Below are 25370 nucleotides of genomic sequence, written 5' to 3' on the forward strand. Positions count from 1 at the left end.
AGGCCAAGAACCAGAACTGAAATGAACTAAGGCCCACAAGCTCGGGCACAGAAACAAGCAAGAAGTATGAGAACAGGCAAACTAGGAAATGTCCCAGTGTGTAGACAGGTGTTCTGCTGCAGGGGGACGCGTGGCCCAAGCAGGCGGACACAGCCTCTTCTCTCAGCAATGATCTCAGCTGGATCTGTTACTTCTCAGAGTCCCCATGGGTCCTGGGGACACACAGAGGGACAGACAGACACCGTGGGATGCACAGAGCCTGCTCCCACTTGCACACCCCCCAGCCTGGGTAATGTCACCCTGAGGGATGGGAAGTCACCGGGCCATCCCAGAAACCCTCCGTGGGCAAATAAGCTCATTTTGCCGGGCCACCCGGAACAAAGCTGCAGGACCCCATGTACCACTTTCATCTGTCTGTAATCCCACGGCTCCGCAACTCCTCAAGTCTACATCACATACCCAATCCAACGGAACAAAAGAATTCGGATCCTTCTGATCATAAAATGCCATAATTTATTATAATTTCTCTGCAGTGCAGTAGTTACTTAAAATGTATACAACTCCTATATCTGATTCATCAAGAACTAGATCTTATCAGAAGGCCCCACTACACTCATCGACTCCACACTGGTGAGCCAGAGAACACCAAGCTGACCGGGGCTCAGCACAGTGGAACCACACAGAGGGAAGACACCTCCGACTCTCTAATTGCGTGGATCTGTCCACTGAGCCGTACTTTATAATGAGAGAGAAATCCCCGCACCAGGTGTCTCTAACACATGGAGACTGAACCATCAGAGGAGTGCTGCTAATTCACTACTCGCCAGGATTCTACACGCCGGGTCTCGTGACTGTCTAGAGGATTGCAGGCAAGAATGCAGACAGACACAGAAAGGGTAATCTTTAAACTGGGCTCTCAGTGGCGGGGGGACTCCCGTCCTGAAGAGGGTTGGGGCATCCTGAACTTGGAGAGGTCCAGGTTTAGGTCTAAGAAGGTGTATGTGCTGTAGTCATGATGCTGGAGGTTCTTGTAGGTGGTGTTGTCAAACGGCTCGGTGGGAGTGGCTGATGCAGGCTCTGCGGGGAAAACACAACAGGGGGTAAGTGGGGAGCTTCTGAATGGGTCAGCTTTCTCTCTCTCATACACACACCCCAAGCAGTCTTCATAAATCCCACATGTAATAAACACATTGTCTACTTAGAAAAGAAAAGCCCAGAAAGCAACAGTATCTTCAAAAGCAAAATAAAGAAACTCGATTAAAATTTACACTAACCATGTAAGAGGTAGAATAGCTTTTATAATGCCTTTATATCTTACTTTGTGTAGACCCTGGACTTCTCAGAATTTTGCAAATGCCAAGAACAGTTATGGAGGGACGTGCAGGTCATTTAAAGATGCAGGAAAAAAAGCAGATCTATTAAAAATCTATCTCTAACAGCAATAAACCATTTACAGAAGAAAAATTTTAAAGTGGCAACTAAGTGAGACTTCTAAGTCTCCAAATACAAGAAAATCAGATAAAGTCCAATGTTTTTGATGATAACAGAGTTAAGGGGAACTAGAAACGAGATGTGCAGCTTTTGTTGTTTAACTTTTTCAAAAAGAAGTTGTTGGTAAACTTTAGATTCAGACTAAAAAATACTTAGCCTTCTCTCTCTATGTGGAAGAAAGAAGAATTAGAACCCACACACCTACACAATTGGTGCTCTTAATACCACATGTGTGGATGAAGCAAAAGACACCCCACTTTCCTGTGATGTGCCCTGAGACATGAGGATGGCACAGGGGAGCCGGCCTGGGTCATGGCTGATGCTGGATGGGTTCTCACGGCCCTGAAACTACTGTTGTCCAGACTCCGTTCACTTCTAATCATGCTGCAAAAAAGTAACTACAGTTTCTCACTATTTGAATTCATATCAAAATTTTCATACCAAAGTGTTTTTTATTTTCTTAGTTGCGTTAAAACAAACGATGTCTTATTAAAGAGAACTGATCTCTTCCCCGTCTCAACAAGCAGGGTATCTTCTCGTGGGGACAGCTCAGGCAGGTGCATCCTCACAGTCCATGTGTAGGGGGGAGCTGACAGAAGGGAATCGAACCCCCACCCCTCCCCGGCAGGACAGGAGCCCAGTGGCTGGGTTGGGCGAGCTACAGCTCACCCCTTTCAGCTGCCCTGAAAGTCAGCTGCACTCTGGGCAGCGTCTTCAGCCTCCAAAGGGCAAAGAGAATGTTGGAAAAATAACACAATCATAAAAAGTTAGCCAAATTGTTTTCAAAAAGATCTGCAATCTGAAAACTCCCAATTCTGTGTTACCCTGAAGGTCTGACAAGTCTATAGCAGAGTGACTACGATAGCAGCAGGAAAGCAGTTTTTGGGGTCAGGAGGAGGCTGGCAGGTGCTGGCTGCAGCTTTGTATGTTCATGAAAGAGGGAGAAAAGGGGAGGGAAGAAAACACACAATACTGTAACACACTGAGGCAACAACATTACAGGTAACGTACACTAGCTTCGGAGAGGCTTTAAACAGAAGAGTGCAGACAGGAAGAAGCTGGGTTAGTGATGGGTGCATTTCAAGAGCCACAGATCCTAAAATTGGAGACCTGCTTTCCCATTTTGCTGTGGTCCCCCTAAAGCACACTGTATTTTATGAAGTTCGATGCACAAGAAAGTGGTAAAATAAGAATAAACAGTTTCCCTTTAAAAATTTAGGGAAGCAAAAAAGCCCTTCATAAAAACTCAGTACAGAAAAACAAAGCAGCCTGCTGTGCTCCTCAGGTGGATCAGAGGACACGTCCAGGGTAAACTAGACTCGGGCAGTTCAGGGCTGCCTTAAGGTCCAGCTTCAATCTCTAAAGTGAGCTCTTCCCTTAGGCATAACGATGCTAAACACAAAGGCCTGTTCAGCTCACCTGAAGGCCATTTCTCCAAGTGTAGGCACCACTCCTCACCTGGGGAGTTTAACAGAACCCTCCCACCACCCCTCACTCAATGAGGTTCCCTGCAGGTTCAACACCTTTCAAAGTTAAGAATGAAGATGTTCATCTGCCTGTTGTCACAAGTTCTATGGTTAAGAAACAGTCGGAAGCGCCAAGGGCAAACTTTTTCATTGTGAAATAAATCTGAAATGTTTCAGGAATTTCTACCCATAATTAACATACACTCCCCAGCTTATCTGAGACAGTGCTACCAGCCACAGGCCTACTGGGGAACCTGATCGAGTGTAACACTTGTTTTCATCGCACCGTTCTTCAGAGCCTGACCTCCCCACCCAAAGGACAGAAAGAGCTCTGAACCCCAAGGCAAGGTGTACCCTGTGTGTGGTCCTGGCCTTCCACTTGAGCGGCAGAGTCCTCCATGATCCCGCCCTTCTCCTCAAGCTTCAGGACTGCAGGCTTTTCATCCAGAACATCTTTATTCTGAACAGGGGCTGGCTTCAAATTTTGCATGGGTAGCTGATCTTCCAAAATCTCTTCCTCAGCCTTTAAGATTCCTTCTGCTGCCTGCTTTTCCACTTTTTCTGTTTTGAACAGGGGAAGAGCCAGCTCCCCGTCTGCTTCTGGCACTTGTTTCTCCAAAAGGCTCCCTCTGGCCTCAGGAGGGGCTAGCGGCTGCCCCCCGGCTCTGGCTCCTGTTGATGGGGTGGGCGCCGGGCTGCCATTGGGATGTGTGGACAATCCCCACGTTGTTCGGTCAGACAAGACTTTTTTAACTTCAAGTGGCTTTTGGCTTTCTTTGTCTATTTTGTTTGATCTAGATATCTTCTGTGATTGTTTCTCCTTTACATTTTGCTTCATAGACTCCTCAGCGGCGTGTGACTTGGGCGCTGCGGTTTTGGGTTTGGGGTCCTTTCTGTCCTCCAGGGGCTGACTGGAGGCCCCTTTTTTCTTTGCCTGGCGGGGCCTCTCTGCAGGGGTGAGGTCCAGCTGTGTTTGCTGTGCCACCGTCTTCTCCTTGGCCAATATCTCAGTTTTGGGGGCCCTATCTGCAGAGGAACGTGAGGCCTCTGCTACGGGAGACCCTCCCCTGCATTTGCTCTTCACCTGAGGACCTGCTCCTGAGCGGGCGCTCTCCTCGTCAGACTCTGAATCCGAGGAGCTGGATGAAGATGAAGACGAATCATCCGTCCCTCTCCTGCCCCACTGGGCTGCTTCTGAATCTGGACCCTGTTTTCTGAATGGAGACACGACTTTCTGAGGAAACTCTACCAAAGTCTTTCTTGACAAAAGCTTCGGAAGCCCTTGGTCTGTGTGCAGCACGCTGGCATCGGGGTTAGGGCTCGCTAGTGTCCTGCTTTGGCTCACAACTGATGGGGAGGAAGTGGGTGCAGATAAGGGTTTGGACACCGCATCTGCTGTTGGGGGGGCGAGCTGCTGGCCCCTCTCCTTTGGTTCCACTACATCTAGGAAATGGCATAAAGAGGATTATTATTTTTCATATCGAGTAAAACAGTGTGAATTCATCAAGGTCACAGACATTTCATTACATATCACCTTGTTACTGACAGTATCTTCAACATCATCATATTATGAACTGCTCCATGGAAACCCACTCTTAACGGAAAGCCAAGCCAAAAAAAATCGCAGATGTCTTCCTTGATAGCTGAAGATTTTTTAAGATGGGTTATTTAAACAATAGAAGAAGTAACAATCTTATCTCCATTTTTCACAGTGAAAGCTTCCTGATGATAATTATTTTTTTAACTACTATTTCATCTCAATTTAAGATAAATTATAAAGATATTTTCAGATGATGAAAGTTTTAGAAATGCCTGACTTCTCAAATCCCTAAAGAAATTGATGCCTCTTAAATATTTTAAAAATGACCCATATTGCATGAACTTGACCTTTTAAACAAAAGAACAAAGCAAAAGTGGAGAAGAGAGTCTGGTTTGGGTCTGGGGGAAGCAGATGCACAAGTTTAAGAGTGGGGGGTGGGAGGGAGGGGATACTGGGAGTCAAACGAAGGTGTCCTGAGAGGAACAAGAGTCCTGCAAAATCATGTCCTTCAGCGGTTTCTTCTGCCAAAGAAAACTGTTTCAAGACCAAAAAGGTCTAAAATAACTGAGTATCATATGTGTCATTAGAAACAGTGAGTCTTAAATTGTTACAGTAAGTGGTATTGTAAGTCTTAGATGTTGTAGAGTCAACCAGGAAAGAAAATGAAATCCCACAAAACATTCATTAGTTCTATTTTCATTCAATTGTCTCTGGTGATAAATCTTTTTTAACCATACAGATAAGAAGAAAAATATAAAACAAGTTTTTATAAATTAAAATTACTTTTCAAGTCTAAAGCAAAATTTAAAAAAATATATTGCAGATGGGCAAACTCTAAATGCATTTCCTATTTTTCAAGTCTAGGAGACTATTTTATACTAAAAAGTATACCACGTTTTTATAGTGGAAAAAAATGTATTTCTAACTTTACCATTTTACTGGTATCCAAAAAAAATCTCTTAATTATTTTCTGAGATCAGGGACTATATATATACACACACACACAGACTATATATATACACACATATATATATACAGACACACATATATACACATACACACACATATATATACACATACATATATATACACACATATATACATACACACATATATATATATATACATCAGAATGAGAGAAAATGATCAAAGAAAACTGAGAAATAATCAGAAATGGGCCAGAGAGAGGGCAACGGGCGGTGTAAGAGGCTATGGCTGAACAGCCAGAGCCGGGGTGCGAGTTTAAACCCCCGCCATGCCCTGTCTGAGCCTGCAGCCACGCACCATCCCAGAACCTGCATTCTGACTGCAGGAACAGAACGAGCACAGAGCCCAGGATCACATTAAACATAAAATCAAGGTGAACGCATGCACATGCACTCAAACCCTCTCATCCCGTCTTTCTGAACCATACCTGAAACAGCACAAAGGCTCTGACAAGGAATGTGTAACATACACTGGCCTCCAAATCCTGCTAGCCTGCTCACCTCTACCACTGATCCACTTTTATGCTGAACGTGAATTTTCCAAGTGTGAAAAATTAACTTCTATTAAGGCTTATTTTAGATAGGCTACTATCTAATTATAATGCCTCACTCTTTCAAAATTTATTACGAAGATTTTTTAAAATGTAAGTAAGTTATTAAAACATTAGACTTAGCACCAATTGAAAGCAAAAAAAAAAAAATCTCAAATGAAATAGTTTATTTTGTTTGAAAAAGGAAACTGTGGTCTACCATACTAAATAAGAATGCTTTAAAATATCTTCTGTGCAGGCTTGGTTACTGGGAGAACCCCACAGACAGGCTAACAGACAGAACCACAGTAACACCGCTGCCTCTCATCAGGAGCCAACCTCCGACGCTCTGCAGCGCAGGCCCAGCATGCTCTGTGACTTGGAGGGAAGCCTGCTGCGATGACCACAGTGGCCACCAGTGACCCCTGCCCACAGTGTCGGCGGGGACACCACGTCTGCACTCGGCCGAGTGGGATCCTGCCGCCTGGAGACAGCCACGTGTACCGAGCAGCGCGCTCGCTCTGAACTTAAGCATGACCCTACCTGCTCGTTTTCATGAAACTCGCGTTTCTAGCGGCGGGACACCTGCACACTCTGACAGCGTTCTAGTTTGAGTGTGACTTTCCTCAAAAGACAAATATGCGAGACACAAAGCCCCTAGAATAAGACCAGTCACAGAGCCTCCCCTCCCAGCACGAGAGGCGGACTTCGGGGGCGGGTTCTAATCCTCAGAGGCTGTCACAGCCCAGATAAATAAAGGTCTACAGACACAAGTCACAGCGCAGAGGCAGCACTCTCCTACAGCTTTTGTCTCTCCTCTCCACTTGAATCTCCTGAGTATCTTTTCTCATTGAAAAACAGGGGTGGGCACAACTTTCAGCTTTTTAGTAGCACCCTAACTGAAAACGAAGGTGACTTAGGTGTTCAAAACAGATGAGATGAGCAGCTCCACATCTTGTCATCGGGTCACAAAACTAATTTCAGAAACAAAGGTACATTTCAACAGGATGAGAAACAGTTTTTCAATTTTATATGGTAACAAAAACTTCTTTTCACATGATTTTTACTATTAAAGAAAAGTTGGGCTTTTTTTTTTTTTCGTTTTAATGAATACACAAGAATTGATTTTTTTCCATCAAAAAGACAACACACTGCTTATAAATATAGACTGGGGATCTTACTGCTGGGGCTCAAATCGGGCTCCACTACTGACACAGTGTGACCCTTGGTGGCTCAGGAGTCTCTCCCCTCTCCACCTTCTCATCTGTAACACAGGGATGTTAAACATAGGGCTTCCCTGGTGGCTGAGTGGTAAAGAATCTGCAGGCAATGCAGGAGATGCGGGTTTGAGTGTGGATTCAACTCACTGATCCCTGATACCTCGGGAGAAATACTGAGGACTGCACATGCTGACTTAGAAGCAGGGTTTTTCTTTCATGCAGGGACTGGAATTACTTTTTAAGTTCTGAAATACAAGTGTAAAGTGCATTAAAGACAGCACAGCTCTAAAAGCTGTCTTCCCACCTGACCGCACACACACATCACACAGGTCATCAGCCTCACACTGACCTAGCAAGACTGGCCCGCTGACCCCGCTCAGCACAAAGGGACTTGAGGCCTGCAGGGTTTGCTGTGGCCAGAGGTGGAAGCTACGTGAGCCCAAGGCCAACCCCCAGCTCGGTATTCCTTTCTCACAACTGCACCCAAAACCATCACAGAATGAAGCATTCCATTTCTATTCACATATAGAAGCACATTTCTAAAAAAGGGGATCTTTGGAAAAAAGAAGAGACTTTAAGATTGTTGCTGTTTAGTCCCTGTCATGTCCAACTCTTTTGTGGCCCCATGAACTGTGGCCTGCCAGGCTCCTCTGTCCATGGGATTTCCCAAGCAAGAACACTGGAGTGGGCTGCCATTTCTGTCTCCAGGGGATCTTCCTGACCCAGGGATTGAATCCACCGTCAAACCCGCATCTCCTGCATTGCAGGTGGATTCTTTACCACTGAGCCACCAGGGAAGCCCTGTGTTTACGATAGCTATCTTAAAATGTGTAGATGAAAATTGAAAAAGAACATGGGCTTTAAAAACGTGGCAGGTGCAGGATCGAAAACAACAATCTTCCTGTTGAATTTGGGCCTCCAGTGGACGAGCACGCAGACACACAGGGAGGGTATGTGTCCTTAGCCAAGATGGATGGCATGTGAAAGGCAGCTGAAGGCTCTCTCAACAACACACCGATATTTTATAACCTACCTGTGTTTTTGTGTGCAGATGAAGAGGGGACAAAAGCATCTACACACTTTCAAACACTCAAACTGAGGAAATAATATCTTGATGAAAATAAGACAAACTCAAAACAATCATTCTAAACCCCATATAGTCAAAGATTTACAAAGAGACTGTACATTGTATATGTATATTGAGTTAACTGAAAAAAAAAAAAAAGAAAAAAAAAAAAGAGTTAACTGAGGTTTCATCAATTAAGACTAAACGCAATGGGCCTCTTAAATAGTCCCTTGGATAGCAAGGATCAAACCAGTCAATCCTGAGGGAAATCAACCCTGACTATTCATTGGAAGGATTGATGCTGAAGTTGAAGCTCCAGTATTTCGGCCACCTGATGTGAAGAGCTGACTCACTGGAAAAGACCCTGATGCTAGGAAAGACTGAGGGCAGGAGGAAAAGGGAGTGGCAGATGATGAGATGGTTGGATGGCATCACCGACTCAATGGACATGAGTTTGAGCAAACTCCAGGAGACAGTAGAGGACAGGGAAGCCTGGTATGCTGTAGTCCATGGGGTTGCAGAGAGTCGGACTCGACTGAGTAACTGAACAACAATGATGCATTTCCTATATCCCCCCATGAGTATGTACTACACTGGATTCAGGGGCAACAGTCAAAACTGGCGGTAAAGTCAAAATGACCATGGAAAGAGCTAGAAGCAGATAACCACACTTCGTTAAGAGAGTCCTGATGGAATTGGAGCCTACTCCTAACTCCCTCTCCAAAGTCATAAAACACCTGCAGTCCCCGGCTATGACCACGCAAAGCCTGGGAGACCACTGACAAGTTCCAGAGACACAGAAAAAAAGTCAGTCAGGAAGGAAAAACAGGGTGGGGGTCACAGCCACCTCACAGGAGCACGTGAGCACAGCCATCAGATACCACAGAGTCGGCATATGCTGCATCCCATTGCTACCCATGCAGTCTGATGTTTAGAAAATACAGAGAACCAGTTTAGAGTCAAAGACTATGATGTTACTGCTGTGTTTGGTCTAAAACTAGTCACAGATCTTCTGTCTGATTGTAATCTGGACACCTTTTAAAAAATGAAGCATCAAATTATGTAGCTAGAAAATTCTTTCTAATGCCTAGGAAGCTGACTTATTCACTCTGCCTCCTCTCTCACTTATAACGACCATGAAAACCTTACTCTTTGGTGGGCTCTGCTTCTTGGGGTTCGGTGGTAATCCCTTTTCATTCTTTCCTGATTCTGCAGAGAGAGAAACTGCAGGAGCAAGTCCTCGAAACACGCCTGCTTCCAGAAGCACAGTCTGACAAAAGAATGGCACAACAATAGAAATTTTGGAGTAATACCATTTATAACATCTATTACGGCATGAAAATTATGAATAGTATTATCGCAACATATAAATGCTGTGAATTCATATGGCATATTTCTAACAGTTATGATAATTTTCAGCATCTACATATATCATGGAAAGTTTGGAAAATATAAAAAAACTTCGAGCAAAAAACGCCTGAGTTCAAGGACAGTCACTAACATTCGAGTATTTCTTCCAAAGTGACTTTCTCCTAAGCATATTTTTTTGTAGTCTCCAATTACCTATCAATCTACAAAATACTTGATTCTTTTCATAAAATGTTTTCCTGTGTTTAGAATATAAAGCAGAAGCACAATCTAGCCACTAAAAATACTACTGAAGATGAAAAATAGTTGCTTCAAAAGTGTCTACTATATACTGTAAGTGAATACTTCACACTTCACAGAGTGTTCATTCACTCAGTATATACTCACTAAGCCTACTATGTGCTAGACACAGAACACAGACACCTACAGTACCCACATGAAGGTGAAGCATTTGCTTTTTCTGGTTATGATGTCAGCTCAGTTCAGTTGCTCAGGTGTGTCTGACTCTTTGTGACCCCATGAACCGCAACATGCCAGGCCTCCCTGTCCATCACCAACTCCCCGAGTCTACCTAAACCCATGTCCATTGAGTTGGTGATGCCATCCAACCATCTCATCCTCTGTCGTCCCCTTCTCCTCCTGCCCTCAATCTTTCCCAGCGTCAGGGTCTTTTCAAATGAGTCAGCTCTTCGCATCAGGTGGCCAAAGTATTGGAGTTGCAGCTTCAATATCAGTCCTTCCAATGAACACCCAGGACTGATGTCCTTTAGGATGGACTGGTTGGATCTCCTTGCAGTCCAAAGGACTCTCAAGGGTCTTCTCCAACACCATAGTTCAAAAAGCATCAATTCTTCGGCACTCAGCTTTCTTTATAGTTCAACTCTCACATCCATACATGACTACCGGAAAAACCATAGCCTTGACTAGACGGACCTTTGTTGACAAAGTAATGTATCTGCTTTTTAATATGCTGTCTAGGTTGGTGATAAATTTCCTCCCAAGGAGTAAGCGTCTTTTAATTTCATGGCTGCAATCACCATCTGCACTGATTTTGGAGTCCCAAAAAATAAAGTCAGCCACTGTGTATATGTATTCAAGAAAGCTTGAAAAATGAACTGGGCCAAGATATGAAAAGGAAAACAGTGGCCTCTCTCACAACAGATGCCCCCTCCATTATCTGTATTTTGCGACGATTAGAATAGTTACTGCTTTTGTCAAAAGAGTCATTTTTAATTTTAAATACAGTGAAGTGGACTTAGCTTTGTCCAGATGGAGAAAGTTCTTTCTCCTTTTCATTTCACAGATGAGGTAACCTAAGCTGGCTTCTGAGTGGCTGCCTAGTTACCAGGTCAACCAGGTTCTTGAAAGTTCCCTTATTTCCCCTTGGGCTAAATAACAGAGGCACTGACCCCAAGGGTTCTGGCGGGGCTCCGCGCGGGACACCTGCGGCCCCTACACCTGTCCGTGGCCTGGCTGCACACCGGAGGCTCCTGGGGATAGGGGTCCAGAGGGGGCGGTGGCCGGGGTCGCCGGGACCGTCGTTGCTCCCAGGCCTGGCTCCTAATCCCCCCAGGCCAGGTTCCCGAACCCTCACCCCGGGCCCGGCCCCCGACCCCGGAAGCGGAGTCAACGGCATCCCCGGGCGGCTGGAGGTGACCGTCAGGCCGCAGGTCTTGCCCCGCCCTCCGCGGTCTCCCGGGGCTCCGCGAGCTCCCGGCCGCCGGTCTGGCCCCTCTTTACCTTCAGCGCCCCGGCTCGTCCTTGCCGTAGCAGAAGCGAGGCCGCCATGGCTGTGACTTGGGCGCCAACAGGACGACCCTCCCGCCGGGCAGAGGTCGCACCAGACTGACGCGACGCGGCACCAGCACTGCCGCCTGAGGGCCCGCCCCTTCGGATGATGGGGCCAATCACAGGCAGTGACGGGGCGGGGCACGGCAATGGCTGCTGCGCGCGCACCACCGCCGAAGACCTGCGCGCGCATCACCGCAGCCTGCAGGTTCCCGGCGGAGCAGCTCGGGGCCAGGCTCCCGGGAGGAGCCGCCAATCACACGCGGAGGGTTTCCGCTGACCGCGGCCGCGCGGCAGGATGGGTGCTGGGCCGCCAAAGCGGTCTTTGTGGGTGTCATTTCCTGTCCTCCGACCGGCGTGGTCACCCTGCAGGGCAGCATCAGGTTGGACCGTGGACGCTCTTTAACCTGTGAGCACCGTAGTTCGAGAACCAAGGGGACGAGAAATGCAAGCTTTAGTTTACCTGTTTGTAGCACGCGGGGCAAAGACTCTCTCCTCCGAACCCTCCTCTGTTAGGTATAAACTTGGGTAGGGGTAGTTAGTTATTGACCTCCTTCTCACCCTGTCGATCGTGCCTTCACGCGTCTCTGCGGCATGCCTGGTCACTGCAAGTATCCCGTTCAAGAGGAGCGGACCCCTACCTCAGCTCCACCAGGAGAGGCCCTCCACTTGGCTGGAGACTCATTCAGGTGGCAAGATAAATAGGTAGAACAGGTCCAACAGGAAACCCTGCCCCATTTGGTTTAAAAAAAAAAAAAAAAAACAACCACATAGGATTAACAGAAACTGGTGACTAACAAGATTCTTGAGCTTGTCAGAGTAGCAGCTAAAGGAGGGACTTCCTTGGCAGTCTAGTGGTTAGGACTGTGCCCTTCCAATGCAGGGGGTGCAGGTTCCATCCTTGGTCAGAGAACTAAGATCCCACAAGTTGTGGGCATGGCCAAAAAAAACCTAGCTCAAGGAACAGCTTGCTGAAAGTTCTGCTTTTAACCTGCCTTCATTGACCAAACTCACTTATTTACTTTTGACTCCTTTTTGTTGTTTTTTGGTCACTAAGTTGTGTCCGACTCTTTGTGACCCCATGGACTGCAGCACTCCAGGCTTCACTGTCCTTCACTATCTCTGGAAGTTTGCTCAAAGGCATGTCCACTGTCGGTGATACTATCTAACCATCTCATCCTCTGCCACCCACTTCTCCTTTTGCCCTCAGTCTAGTGGCTCAGATGGTAAAAAATCTGCCTGCAGTGCAGGAGACGTGGGTTCGATTCCTGGGCCTGGAAGATCCCCTGGAGAAGTGAATGGCAACCTACTCAGGTATTCTTGCCTGCAAAATTCCATGGACAGAGGAACCTGGTGGGCTACCGTCCATGGGATCACCAAGAATCGGACATGACTGAGTGAGAAACACTTTCCCAGCATCAGGGTCTTTTCCAATGAGTCTGCTCTTTGCATTAGGTGGTCAAAATATTGACGCTTCAACTTCAGCATCAGTCCTTCCAATGTTGATTTTCTTTATGATGGACAGGTTTGATCTCCTTGCTGTCCACGGGACTCTCAAGAGTCTTCTCCAGAACCACAGTTCAAAAGCATCAATTCTTCGGCACTCAGCTTTCTTTATAGTCCACCTCTCACATCCATACTTGACTACTAGAAAAACCATAGCTTTGACTAGATGGACTTTGTTGGCAAAGTGATATCTTTGCTTTTTAATATGCTGTCTAGATTTGTTACAGCTTTCCATCCAAGGAGAAATCATCTTTTCATTTCATTTCATTTGACTCCTTAGCCACGCCAATAGAGAACAACTGTGACGTATGGTCACTACAATAAAACAGATTTTAGTTGTTTTCCAGGAAATTGGGGTGAACACCTGGTCAGTTCAAGCTGGTTAAGACTGGTTGGGATCACCAACCCTAAAACTGGGTCTGTGCCAGGTGTGTGATGAATGACCTTTTGACGTCAGTAAGCTGGAAACTCCACCCTCGGATCATGCTAAGGGCTTCCATTTTTGACCATGCCTCTCATGAAAAAGCATGCAAGTCAGAGACACCGGAGCCTCAACTGTTTCCTGATTCCAATCTTCCCCGTGCTTGAGATCACCTGCTTCCTTATCTCATAAATACCTCAAGCCCCTCAACATAGGACAGGCAGATTTAAGATTTGTTCTCTCATCTCCTCACTCGGCTGCCTTGTGAATGAGCCATTTCTCTGCTGCACACACTCTGTGTGTGCTGGAACTGCATACACAGTCTCAGCGTTTGGCCTCCTGCACATCACAGATGACCCTGGTTCAATAACACTCAGACCCTTGTCAAAGGGGACTTGAGTCAAATGGATGCAGTGGGACCTGCCACCGTCCACACTGGGAGGCAAGGACAAGGACTCAAGGCTTAGGGTAATAATGAGGAAGGTGTCCTCGTCACTGCAGAGAAAAGGAAGAAAACATGCAGATGGAAGAATCATCCTTTGCTCAAACCTAATTAACTGTTGCCTCCAGGGGAAAGTTCAGGCTTGTCTTTGTGAATTTCGCTTATTTTATAGGTGATTAAGAATATGAAGGTGATAAACCACAGGGTCTGAAATTGGAAATTCCACATCACCCTCATTCTTGGGATCCAGACACCTTGGTTCTCTCCCACCAGCATTGGGGTAGACATCTGGCTTGGTTTCCAAGTGGCTTAGTGGTAAAGAATCCATCTGCTAGTGCAGGAGACTCAGAAAACCTGGGTTCAGTCCCTGGGTTGGGAAGATCCCCTGGAGGAGAAAATGGCAACCTACTCCAGTATTCTTGCCTGGAGAATCCCATGACAGAGGGGCCTGGCTGGCTACAGTCTGTGGGGTCGCAAAAGAGTTGGACAGGACAACAACAGACATCTTGAGTCCTAAGACTCACTAACAAGAAAAGCAAAAAGACCTCCTGCAGTTAATGAGGTGTGGTCATCAGCCAGAGTGGCTTGAGGAGGTGGTACTTTGAGGATAACCGTGGGAGGAAGTGACCCACTTGTGGGGGGGGTGCATCTTGATGGTTTTTCAAAGAAGTGATATGATTATGGGTGTGAAGGTGACTATAGCAACCATGTATAAGATCAGTGTTGACTGGAAAATTAAAATGTACAATGTGAGAGTTGGGAGTTAAGCTTTATTTGGGGAAAATGAGTGTAGCCTGGGAGACAACCTCTCAGATAACTGAGGAAGTTCTCTGAAGAGGTGGGGGGAGGTCAGTGTTATATATGATTTTAGTGAAGGGAGTTCAAGCACACATTTCAGCAGAGGCTCGCTGCTAGGGGCAGATGTCACTGTTAATGATTCTAGCGCTTTTCTAGATACAAGGAGATGGAAAAATTGGGCTCATAAATTCTCCTGAAAATATCTACCTACCCGAAGCCCTGTTCTGCCAGTTTTTCCTGGAACACAGAGTGCCTTGTTCCTGGTCTGCACCCTGAACTACTTCCATGGGGTATTGTGGCCCGTGACTTCATCCGTGTAGAGGCAGATGTCAAGTGACGATTTGTAGTGGGCACAAGTGCCTAAGCTTGAGGGCAGCAAGACCTTATTGGAAGCTGCTGCAGTCAGGTGAGGAGGCTACTGCATTTGGCCAAAAGGAACAGAAACTGCAGGATCAGTGCAAGAGGCAAATAGAAAAATCAAGCGGAAGCCAGAGAAAGGGCCAGTGGTTTCGCAAGGATTTGTGAAGATGGGATTATATCCTATTTAATGGTCAGCTGGAAAACTGTAGACTAGATTTTGCTGACAGTGGGGGTTGTTGCTCAGTTGTTAATTCTCTGCCCAGAGTCTTTCTGCGGGCACCAGTCACCTCTGCCTGAAGCTCTAGCAAGTGCTGACCCAGCATTTTTAGGCAAAACCTCAAAAATTGTTTGTCAATATTCCTTAATTAATCACATAAATTTATTTCTAAACTAGAAATCCCACCCACCCATCTTAAAAATCATCAACATGCCCACCCCACCCCCCAATCACTGGGCCACTTCCTCCCATGGTTACCCTCAATGTACCTCCACTTTGGCTGATGACCCCAACTCATTCACTGCAGTTTTGTTTTGTTTAAAAACTTTTTAAGATAAACTAAATAGCTGGAACATCACTTGGACCAGTGATGGGTCCTGAACTCAAATAGGTGTTTGGGCCAAAAAGGAAAATAAAAACACTCAGCTATCACACCTTCTGCATGTATGACCTCACTCTGCATTCTGAGTTTAGACATACATGCTTGGTAAGCCCCAAAGGAAATGTAATTTTTTAAGTTGAAGTATGGTTAATTAACAATGGTGTTAATTCCCATTATACAGCAAAGTGATTCAGACAGATTTTATATATACATATATATATATATATATATATATATATATATATATACACACACACACACATTCTTTTAAAAATATTATTTTCCATTATGGCAAAGGAAATATACATTATCCTATGTAAATAAATACAATTTAATTATGTGTCTTATATGAAGATTATTTTAAAAAAGCTTTCAGTAGCTGTGTAGTTTTTCTTATTTATTTATTTTGATTGGAGTAGAGTTGATTTACAGTGTTGTGTTAGTTTCAGGTATGCAGCAAACTGATTCAGCTTTATATGTATGTATATTATAATAATATGGGTATATTCTTTTTCAGATGCTTTTCCCTTATAGGTTAACACAAAATATTGAGCATAGTTCCTTGTGTTATACAGTAGGTCCTTGTTGCTTATCTGTTTTATATATAGTAGTGTGTTTATAATAACTGTCATTTTAAACTATTGTTTACAATGATCACACATTATATGCCTTACTAAGTAAGATAATTTTCTTATTTTATTTATTTTTTGGTTCTGCTATGTCTTCGTTGCTGCTCATGGGCTTTCTCTTGTTGTAGAAAGTGGGGGTTACTCTCTAGTTGTGTGTTCTCTTTGCCGTGGCTTCTCTTGTTGCAGAGCACAGGCTCCAGGCACACGGGCTTCAGGAGCTGTGGCTCATGGGCTCCAGAGTGCAGGCTCAGTAGTAATGGCACATGGGCTTGGTTGCTCTGCAGCATGTGGAATCCTCCTGTACCAAGGATCGATCCTGAGTCCTCTGCATTGGCAGGCATATTCTTATCCACTGTTACTACCAGGGAAGTCCGATAATTTTCTTTTTGATAAAAGAACTTTAAAAAAACAGGTTGCTCAGCAAACAGGAAAAGTAAATTGAAAAGCTTTTATATAAGGAGAAAAGAAAATAAGTTGAAGTTAAAGAGCGTGTGAGCTCAGAGTCCGACTCTTTGCAACCCCAGGCTTTGCAATGCTAGGCTCCTCTGTCCACGGGATTCTCCAGGCAAGGATACTGGAGTGGGTTGCCATTTCTTCCTCCAGGGGATCTTCCGTACCCAGGGATCAAACCCACCTGTCTCCCACGTCTCCTGAAATGGCAGGCAGATTCTTTACCACTGAGCCACCTGGGAAACCCTGAAGTTATATTGCATGTAACTAAAACCATGTTTTAAAACATATGTAATGACTTCTGTTTCTGGCAGAATGTGGTCACTAGACATGATGAAAAACCCTGGAGTTACAGAACATGTAGCAGTGCTGGGTACAATGTACCAGCATACTATCAAATAACCAGCTCTGTTCTCATTCCAGTTCTGTTTTCTGTGATCCCTGTGGGTCCTTGTTCATACTTGCTGTGCAGGGATGTACTGGAAGCTCGTGTTTCTGGGCTCTTCTCCCGGGGAATCCCCAAGTCCTGGGGTGAATGTGCATTCCACCAAGTGGACTTGGGGTTTGCCTCCCAACTCTTCTAAGTGTTGCTTATCTTGCCCAAGTGAGATCATTTTTTTCATAGCTTGGAGTGTCCTGGACTACAGGAAGTGTGTGTCTCCAGGGGCCAAAAAAACAGAGAAGCCAGAAGCCACAAGAAGGCAGCACTGCCCTGGGAGCATTTGCTGATCTCAGTAAGCCAAAGTCTTGGTTTAACTGACATCAGGGTAAGAGGAGACAAGACTTTGGCCCCGTGAATACTTGGGAGTGACCTGGAGAGAATCAGAGGGAACCCTTGCAGAACTGACCCTCAGTGACAGGGTGAACCTGGGCAAAGCCACCCACTAGCAAAAAAAAATCTAGCAAAGAAAGGCCGCAGGAAATGTGTCTCTCAGGTGAGGAAAAATGTCTTAAGGTCTATTCTCTCGTGAGTCTGGGATTAGAAGACACGTATACCTCCCTTGGTTCAGGACATTCTAAGCTGTTTAATTACATTGAAATTAAAATTTCTCTTTAGGAAAGGTACTCTTGTGTTTGTTTTTTAGATTCCACATATAAATGAAATCATACAGTCTTTGTCTTCATCTGACATTTCACTTGGCATAATATCCTCAAGGTCCATCTGTTATTGCATAGACTACATCTTCAGCCATGTATCTGTTGATGGACACTAAGGTTATTTCCATGTCTTTGTTAGTCGCTCAGTTGTGTCTGACTCTTTGTGACCCCATGGACTGTAGCCCACCAGGTTCCTCTGTCCATGGGATTTCCCAGGCAAGAATACTTGAGTGGGTTGCCATTTCCTCCTCCAGGGGATCTTCCCAACCCAGGGATCGAACCCAGGTCTCCCACATTGCAGATGGACTCATTTCCATCTGAGCCACAAGGGAAGATTATTGTAAATAATGCTGCTTTGAATAGGAGGAGGCAGTCATTTCTTCAACAGTGATTTCATTTCCTTTGGGTTTATTTGCAGAAGTGGGATGGCTGGGTCCTGTGACAGTTCTACTTTTTATTCTTTGAGGAACTGTGCCAGTTTATTATGTTCCCACCAACAGTGTACAGGGGTTCCCTTTTGTCCACATTGTCAACAGCATTTGTACTTTCTTTTCTTCTTAATAGTAGCCATTTTAACAGATGTGAAGTGCTGTCTCATTGTGGTTTTGATTTGCATTTCCCCGGTGATTAGTGACGTGAGCACCCTTTGATGTACCTGTTGGCCTTTTGAATATCTTCCTTGGAAAAATGTCTTTTCAGGTCTTTTGAGCATCTTTTAACTGGATTGTTTTCCTGCTGTTGAGTTGTATGAGTTTTTTATGTATTTTGGATATTAACTCCTTATCAGATGTATGATTTGCAAATATTTTGTCCCATTCAGTCAGTTGCCTTTTCCTTTTGTTGATTGTGTCTTTGCTGTGCAGACGCATTTTAGTTTGATGTGGTTTGACTTGCCTTTTTTTTTATTGCCTGTGCTTTTGGTGCCAGCCAATTAATCTCTTCCCAGACCAATGTCAAGGAGCTTCTTCCTTGGATGGAATGTTCTGTGTATATGTATTAGGTTCATCTGGTCTAAAGCATATTTCAAGACCTATGTTTATTTATTCATTTTCTGTCTGGATCACCTATCCATTGTTGAAACGGGGTATTGAAGTTCTCTATTGTTATTGTATTGCTGTCCACTTCTCCCTTCAGCTCTATTAATATTTGCTTAATATACTTAGATGCTCCAATACTGGATGGATCCAAATTATATCTTTATTTTTATCTATATCTATAACATGTGTATGTGTTGTATCTTCTTGATGAACTGACCCTTTTATAGTCATGTAATGATCTTCTTTGTCCCTTGTCACTTTCCTTTGTGACCTTGTGGGCTGAGATGTTCTCTCAGCTGTGCTACCTTAGGGCAGGAGTGACGCAGGTCATGTCAAACTGCTTCTGTTACCTTGTCCATGTCTTCGAAACATACGTTTATTCACTCTAAGTATGTGCTGGAGCTCATCCACTGGAAACCTGGAGTCCTACAAAAGCTGTTTTTCATGGGTGATTGTTTAAGACAGTGTTTTTCCATGGCTCCCAGACAATGGTCAAGAGGCCACAGGCTACTGCAGATCCCACAGCTGGGACTGAGGTCTGAATGTCTATTACCTGAGACCTGGGTGGACGAGACTCGCCTGGTTCCATGGCATATAGCACTGGATCCCAATTTTTACAACAGCACTTTTGTCTCTGAATGGATACTAAATTTTTGTTGTTGAGGTGGGGGACATGGTGAAAGATACTTTATTCAGCCCCATTGTTGACATCGCCACAAACTTTTTGGGGAGTGGAAATGGCAACCCACTCCAGTATTCTTGCCTGGAGAATCCCATGGACAGAGCCTGGTGGGCTACAGTCCATTAGGTCACAAAGAGTTGGACATGACTGAGCAATGGAAGAAGATAGAATAGCTCAGTTGGTAAAGAATCTGCCTGCAATGAAGGGGACCCTGGTTCAATTCCTGGGATGGGAAGATCCGTTGGAGAAGGGATAGGCTTCCCACTCCAGTATTCTTGGGCTTCCCTTGTGGCTCAGCTGATAAAGAATCTGCCTGTGATGCGGGAGACCTGGATTTGATCCCTGAGTTGGGAAGATCCCCTGGAGAAGGGATAGGCTACCCACTCCAGTATTCAGGCCTGGAGAATTCCATGGACTGTACAGTACATGGGATCGCAGAGCGGAACACGACCGAGCCACTTTCACTTTCACTGGAACAAAGCGCCACCTGCTGGCCTAAGGGAAGTGGACAGTTTAAAGGCCTCTGGACTCCCAACTTGCTAAAGGCGGCATAGTTTAAGACAGCTGCTCAAAGGGCATATTTTCCAAAGTGACCAAAAAAATGCTGGAAAAGGAGGGATATCCAGGATGGCAGATACAGCTTGGGGAACCCTCCCAGTAAGTGGAACTTGCTGACTCAGAGAACACTTTCTGTCCCTGTGTGCCCTGTGGTCATTTTCTCGGTGATTTCAGAATTGCTGTGGACCAGCGATTGTTCTGTGCATCCCATTCCTCCCCTTGTCAAATGGAAGCGTTTATCCTGGTTGTCCTTCCTCCTTTTGCTGCTATGTGTTGGGCGTGTGGGACAGACCACTCCTGTTTGTAGTCTGCAGGTCTCTGGACCAAGAGGAGCCACACCTAAGGACCAGCATCCGACCTAGTATAGACCACGATACCCTGGACTTTAAACCTAGTGCTGAGACCAGATGAGACCTTGGGGGATCTTGGGAGGAGGTGAGACTTCTTCAGTTGCAGGGATGTGAACAATTGAGGCCAAAGAGTGGCCTGTGGCAAATTTGACTGAAAACTGGCCTTGGTTCTGAGAGGGTAACAGGCAGGAAGGCCAGGGGTCTCCAAATGGAGGAAATAGGCTGCAAGTGTCAGACATTTTTATCTCTCTTAAGCGGCAGGAGGAAACAAACTAGCAATATTTTTTTCCTTCTCTATACAAATTTAAAAGGAAGTTTCTCTTAAAATACTGTGTTGCCATAATGACACCTGGTTTCACTTGAAGTTAACTATTCTCAAACCTTGAGTTAACCAATGCATTTTTCTTATGGAAATGTTTGTCTTAAGCTATGTTAATATACTATGCATTTACCACAGACTCTGTCTTCAAGTCAGTTCTGCCTAATGGCTCAGAACCTACTTGACAAACCAGTATGTTATACTCAGATATTGTTCCCCTAATCTATGTAAATGAAACTATTTGTATGGTAATCTGCCCTTCTACAAGATTCAAGTCAATCGTTTTATGGCCTGGGATGAATCATCTGGTGCCAAGATTATCCCAAAATGCATCTTATGGATGAGGGGCCTGGTGCCATTCTGAGTTTTAAGACATTCCTTTCTTTCATTAACAGACTGCTGCTGCTGCTAAGTCACTTCAGTCCTGTCTGACCCTGTGCGACCCCATAGATGTCAGCTCACCAGGCTCCCCCGTCCCTGGGATTCTCAAGGCAAGAACACTGGAGTGGGTTAACAGACTGCTAGTGACTATATAATATCCAGCTGAAGACTAGCAGGGGGGTACTCTTTCTGCCCCTTTCTGATGCCTATGTCAGAAGCTTTCCCTATCTCCTTTATACTTTAATAAAACTTTATTACACAAAAGCTCTGAGAGATCAAGCCTCGTCTCTGGCCCCGGACTGAGTTCTTCTCCTCTGGAGGCCAAGAATCCTGGCATCTTTTCATTCAGCAACAACCTTTCATCTCCCCACTCTTCCCTCTATTCAGGCTCTTGTGATGTGACTTTACAGCCCCTCTCATCAGGAGGGGGATTTATCCCTCCCACCCCTTGGATCTTGCTGCCCTTGTGACTTGCTTTGTCCAACAGAATATCAGAAGTAACAGTGTGGCAGCTTCAGCTCTGGGTCTTGTGAGGCTTTATGGGCCTTTTGTCCATTGTACCTGCCATGTAGAAAGCCCCAGCATTCTTCTGGTGGATAAGAGGCCAGGTAGAGTAGAGATGAGCCACCCAGGCCATCCTAGACCACCCAGTTCTCTCTTCCAACCAAGAGGCAGGCCACATACACATAGGCCAAGGTGTAAACACCAGAAGAATCTCCCAACAAAGCCCAGCCCAAATGATGAATCTACGGAATCATGACCTAAATAAATGCTTATTGTTTTAGGCTGTCCAATTTTGTGTTTGTTATGTATTATGGTAATGGATAATGGATTTGTTGTTGTTCAGTTGCTAAGTCGTGTCTGACTCTTTGCAACCCCATGAGCTACAAGCATGCCAGGCTCTCCTGTCCATCACTGTCTCCCAGAGTTTGCTGAAATTCTTGTCTATTGAGTCAGTGATGCTATCTAACCATCTCATCCTCTGCTGCCCTCTTCTCCTGCCCTCAGTCTTTCCCAGCATCAGGGTCTTTTTCAGTGAGTCAGCTCTTCGCATCAGGTGGCCAAAGTATTGGAGCTTCGGCTTCAGCATCAGTCCTTCCAGTGAATATTCAGGAATGATTTCCTTTAGGACACTCAAGAGTCATCTCCAGCATCACAGTTTGAATACAGTTACTAATAACACTGCTACTGCTTTGAGAAAATTACCACAAGAGATGGTAGAAAGCTAAATGACACTCCATTTTTATCCATATGGTAAATGATTAATATGCCCTCATTGTTTTATAAATTTCAGAGAAGTAAAACTTGGTTATAATTTAGCCACATTAAGAAATTAAGTTTTAAAAAGTCCAAATTATCCAGAAGTGAAATTTGAGTAGTGAGTTTTGGGTAATATGCTAGAAAAATTAGATAGTAAAATATCCAGGCATTATATTAATGCTAAAAATTATAGTTTACTTATATATAAAACAGTAATAATGATAAAAGCCACTTAAAACAGTACCCTTGTAGACATACATTAACATCAGATAGCATACAACAAAATAAATATAAGTAGCACCATAAGAAACGAAAAAGAAAAGAGTGTGAAAATAAAAATAAGCTGAAAAACATTTCAATTTAGACTTGATTAAAATAAAAAAGTATGGACCTAGCAGAAGCAGAAGATATTAAAAAGAGGTGGCAAGGATACACAGAAAAACTATACAAAAAAGATGTTAATAACCCACATAACCAAGATGATGTGATCAGTCACCTAGAGCCAGACATCTTGGAGTGCGAAGTCAAGTGGGCCTTAGGAAGCATCATTATGAACAAAGCTATAGGAGGTGATGGAATTCCAGTGGAGCTATTTCAAATCCTAAAAGATGATGCTGTGAAAGTGCTGCACTCAATATGCCAGCAAATTTGGAAAACTCAGCAGTGGCCACAGGACTGGGGAAAGTCAGTTTTCATTCCAATCCCAAAGAAAAGCAGTGCTGAAGAATATTCAAACTACTGCACAATTGCATTCATCTCACACAATAGTAAAGTCATGCTCAAAATTCTCCAAGCGAGGCTTCAATGTTCAGATGTTCTGGATTTAGAAAAGGCAGAGGAACCAGAGATCAAATTGCCAACATCCACTGGATCATAGAAAAAGCCAGAGAATTCCAGAAAAATATCTACCTCTGCTTCATTGACTATGCCAAAGCTTTTGACTTTGTGGATCATAACAAACTGTGGAAAATGCTTCAAGAGATGGGACTACCTGACCACCTTACCTGCTTCCTGAGAAACCTGTATGTAGGTCAAGAAGCAACAGTTAGAACTGGACATGGAACAACAGACTGTTTCCAAATTGGGAAAGGAGTGTGTCAAAGGCTGTATATTGTCACCTTGCTTATTTAACTTATGTATAGAGTACATCATGCAAAATACCAGAGTGGATGAAGCACAACCTGGAATCAAGATTGCCAGGAGAAATATCAATAACCTCAGATATGCAGATGACACCACCCTTATGGCAGAAAGTGAAGAGGAACTAAAGAGCCTCTTGATGAAAGTGAAAGAGGAGAGTGAAAAAACTGGCTTGAAACTACATTCAGAAAACTAAGATCATGTCATCTAATCCCATCACTTCATGGCAAATAGATGGGGAAACAGTGGAGACAGTGAGAGACTATATTTCTTGGGCTCCAAAATCACTGCAGATGGTGACTGCAGCCATGAAATTAATAGACACTTGCTCCTTGGAAGAAAAGCTATGACAAACCTAGACAGCATATTAAAAAGCAGACATTACCTTGCTGACAAAAGTCCATATAGTCAAAGCTATGGTTTTTCCAGTAGTCAAGTGTGGATGTGGGAATTGGACCATAAAGAAAGCTGAGCACTGAAGAACTGATGCTTTTGAACTGTGGTGTTGAAGAAGACTCTTGCTTGTTCCTTGGACATCAAGGAGACCAAACCAATCAATCCTAAAGGAAATTAGTCCTGAATATTCATTGGAAGGACTGATGCTCAAGCTGAAGCTCCAATCCTTTGGCCACCTGATGCAAAGAACTGACTCATTAGAAAAGACCCTGATGCTGGCAAAGACTGAAGGCAGGAGGAGAAGGGGACAAGAGAGGATGAGATGGTTGGATGGCATCACCAACTCAATGGACATGAGTTTGAGCAAGCCCTGGGAGTGGTGATGGACAGGGAAGCCTGGCATGCTGCAGTCCATGGGGTCGCATAGAGTTGTACATGACTGAGCAACTGAACTGAACTGAAAATGAAAAGGTAGGGTATAGTTTATGAAATTTGACTTAAAAAATCTTGAGAAAAATGTCTTATTGGCACAAGTATTGATTCTATTCAAATTCAAAGTGTGATGCAAGTGATTTATCATCTCAAAAAGATCATAATGATTAAGTTTTGTTCACATCTGATGGTTAGGCACAGATCTTTAAGTTTTCATTTATACATGTTCTGAGTCTTTTGATATAATGCAGGATTCCTCTTAAAGTTTATGTTTTGGTCTCCAATTATACTGCAGCTCCATAAAACTGTAATTATTTCTAGTGGTTGTAACCTATAACATGAAGATAATGAAGCTTCATGATCAATTTAAGTATGCAAATGACATTTTTTTTTTTTTGATAAAAACAGTCCCACAGCATTTATGGTCATCTGGTAATAACATAAGGGTGAGCAGAACAATATGAATACAAGTTTTAGAACTACATCTCTAACAAAAGAGACCTAAAAAACGCAACGGTGTTGTCAAACAATTTCTCACTTCATCTATCACTTTTAGTTGGAGACACTTTGGAGCAGAGTAATGTTATCTCCTTTTAGCATGATCCGACCCAGTTGTTTTCTTGACTTTGTTTTAGAATGAATCTCTTCTGCATCATCTAATACGAGGTTCATATACTCATCGAAACCAATGATACAGACTTCTATCCGCATATTCACTTGCTCATAAAGCCACACCTGAATCCGCGATCTATTTTGCAAGTATCTGAAGATGAGATTGATGGGCTGCACCATCACCTTCTGCACCTTCTGGCCCTGGCCCCGGTACGCCATGCTGGACACTCACAAGCACCACACTACTCCAAACTCTCTCTGCAAATGACATTTAATTGTATTTGTAAGAGTATGTGTTCCAGAACATTTAGGAAGATGTAACCCATAGTTGTAAGGAAAGTTTAATTCGCTTGTGAGCCTGGTGATGACTGGCTGGCCATCTCTGGTCTTGGTATTGTTATCCCACCCAGAAGAGAAACTGTAAATTCACCTGCATGCCTGAAAA

At 44.3% G+C, this 25370-nt stretch overlaps 2 protein-coding genes and 1 long non-coding RNA gene across 5 annotated transcripts; 1 reads left to right on the top strand and 2 right to left on the bottom strand.

The window, feature by feature from the left end:
- Positions 1-490: 490 nt before the first annotated feature.
- Positions 491-11663, bottom strand: NDUFV3 (NADH:ubiquinone oxidoreductase subunit V3). Of its 3 annotated transcripts, XM_061167508.1 has the most exons (4): positions 11408-11566; positions 9449-9569; positions 3312-4400; positions 491-1077 (listed from the first exon to the last, which is right to left on the bottom strand). In XM_061167508.1, the coding sequence occupies exons 1-4, from the start codon at positions 11453-11455 to the stop codon at positions 917-919; spliced, it is 1419 nt and encodes a 472-aa protein (XP_061023491.1). In that variant the 5' UTR covers positions 11456-11566; the 3' UTR covers positions 491-916. The 3 variants fall into 3 exon arrangements, with proteins under 3 accessions (XP_061023491.1, XP_061023489.1, XP_061023492.1); XM_061167506.1 differs by lacking the exon at positions 9449-9569 and having other exon boundaries at positions 11408-11663; XM_061167509.1 differs by lacking the exon at positions 3312-4400.
- Positions 11664-11742: 79 nt separating this feature from the next.
- On the top strand, positions 11743-21304 carry LOC133073676 (uncharacterized). Its single transcript, XR_009697029.1, has 3 exons — positions 11743-11864; positions 20343-20470; positions 21100-21304. It is a non-coding gene; the product is annotated as an uncharacterized LOC133073676 (long non-coding RNA).
- A 3417-nt stretch (positions 21305-24721) lies between these two features.
- On the bottom strand, positions 24722-25179 carry LOC133074012 (small nuclear ribonucleoprotein E-like). Its single transcript, XM_061167986.1, has one exon. It carries the CDS (start codon positions 25142-25144, stop codon positions 24866-24868), a length of 279 nt encoding a protein of 92 aa, XP_061023969.1. The 5' UTR covers positions 25145-25179; the 3' UTR covers positions 24722-24865.
- Positions 25180-25370: the final 191 nt, after the last annotated feature.

Source organism: Dama dama, chromosome 19, assembly GCF_033118175.1.
Source record: "Dama dama isolate Ldn47 chromosome 19, ASM3311817v1, whole genome shotgun sequence".
Taxonomy (NCBI): Eukaryota; Metazoa; Chordata; class Mammalia; order Artiodactyla; family Cervidae; genus Dama; species Dama dama.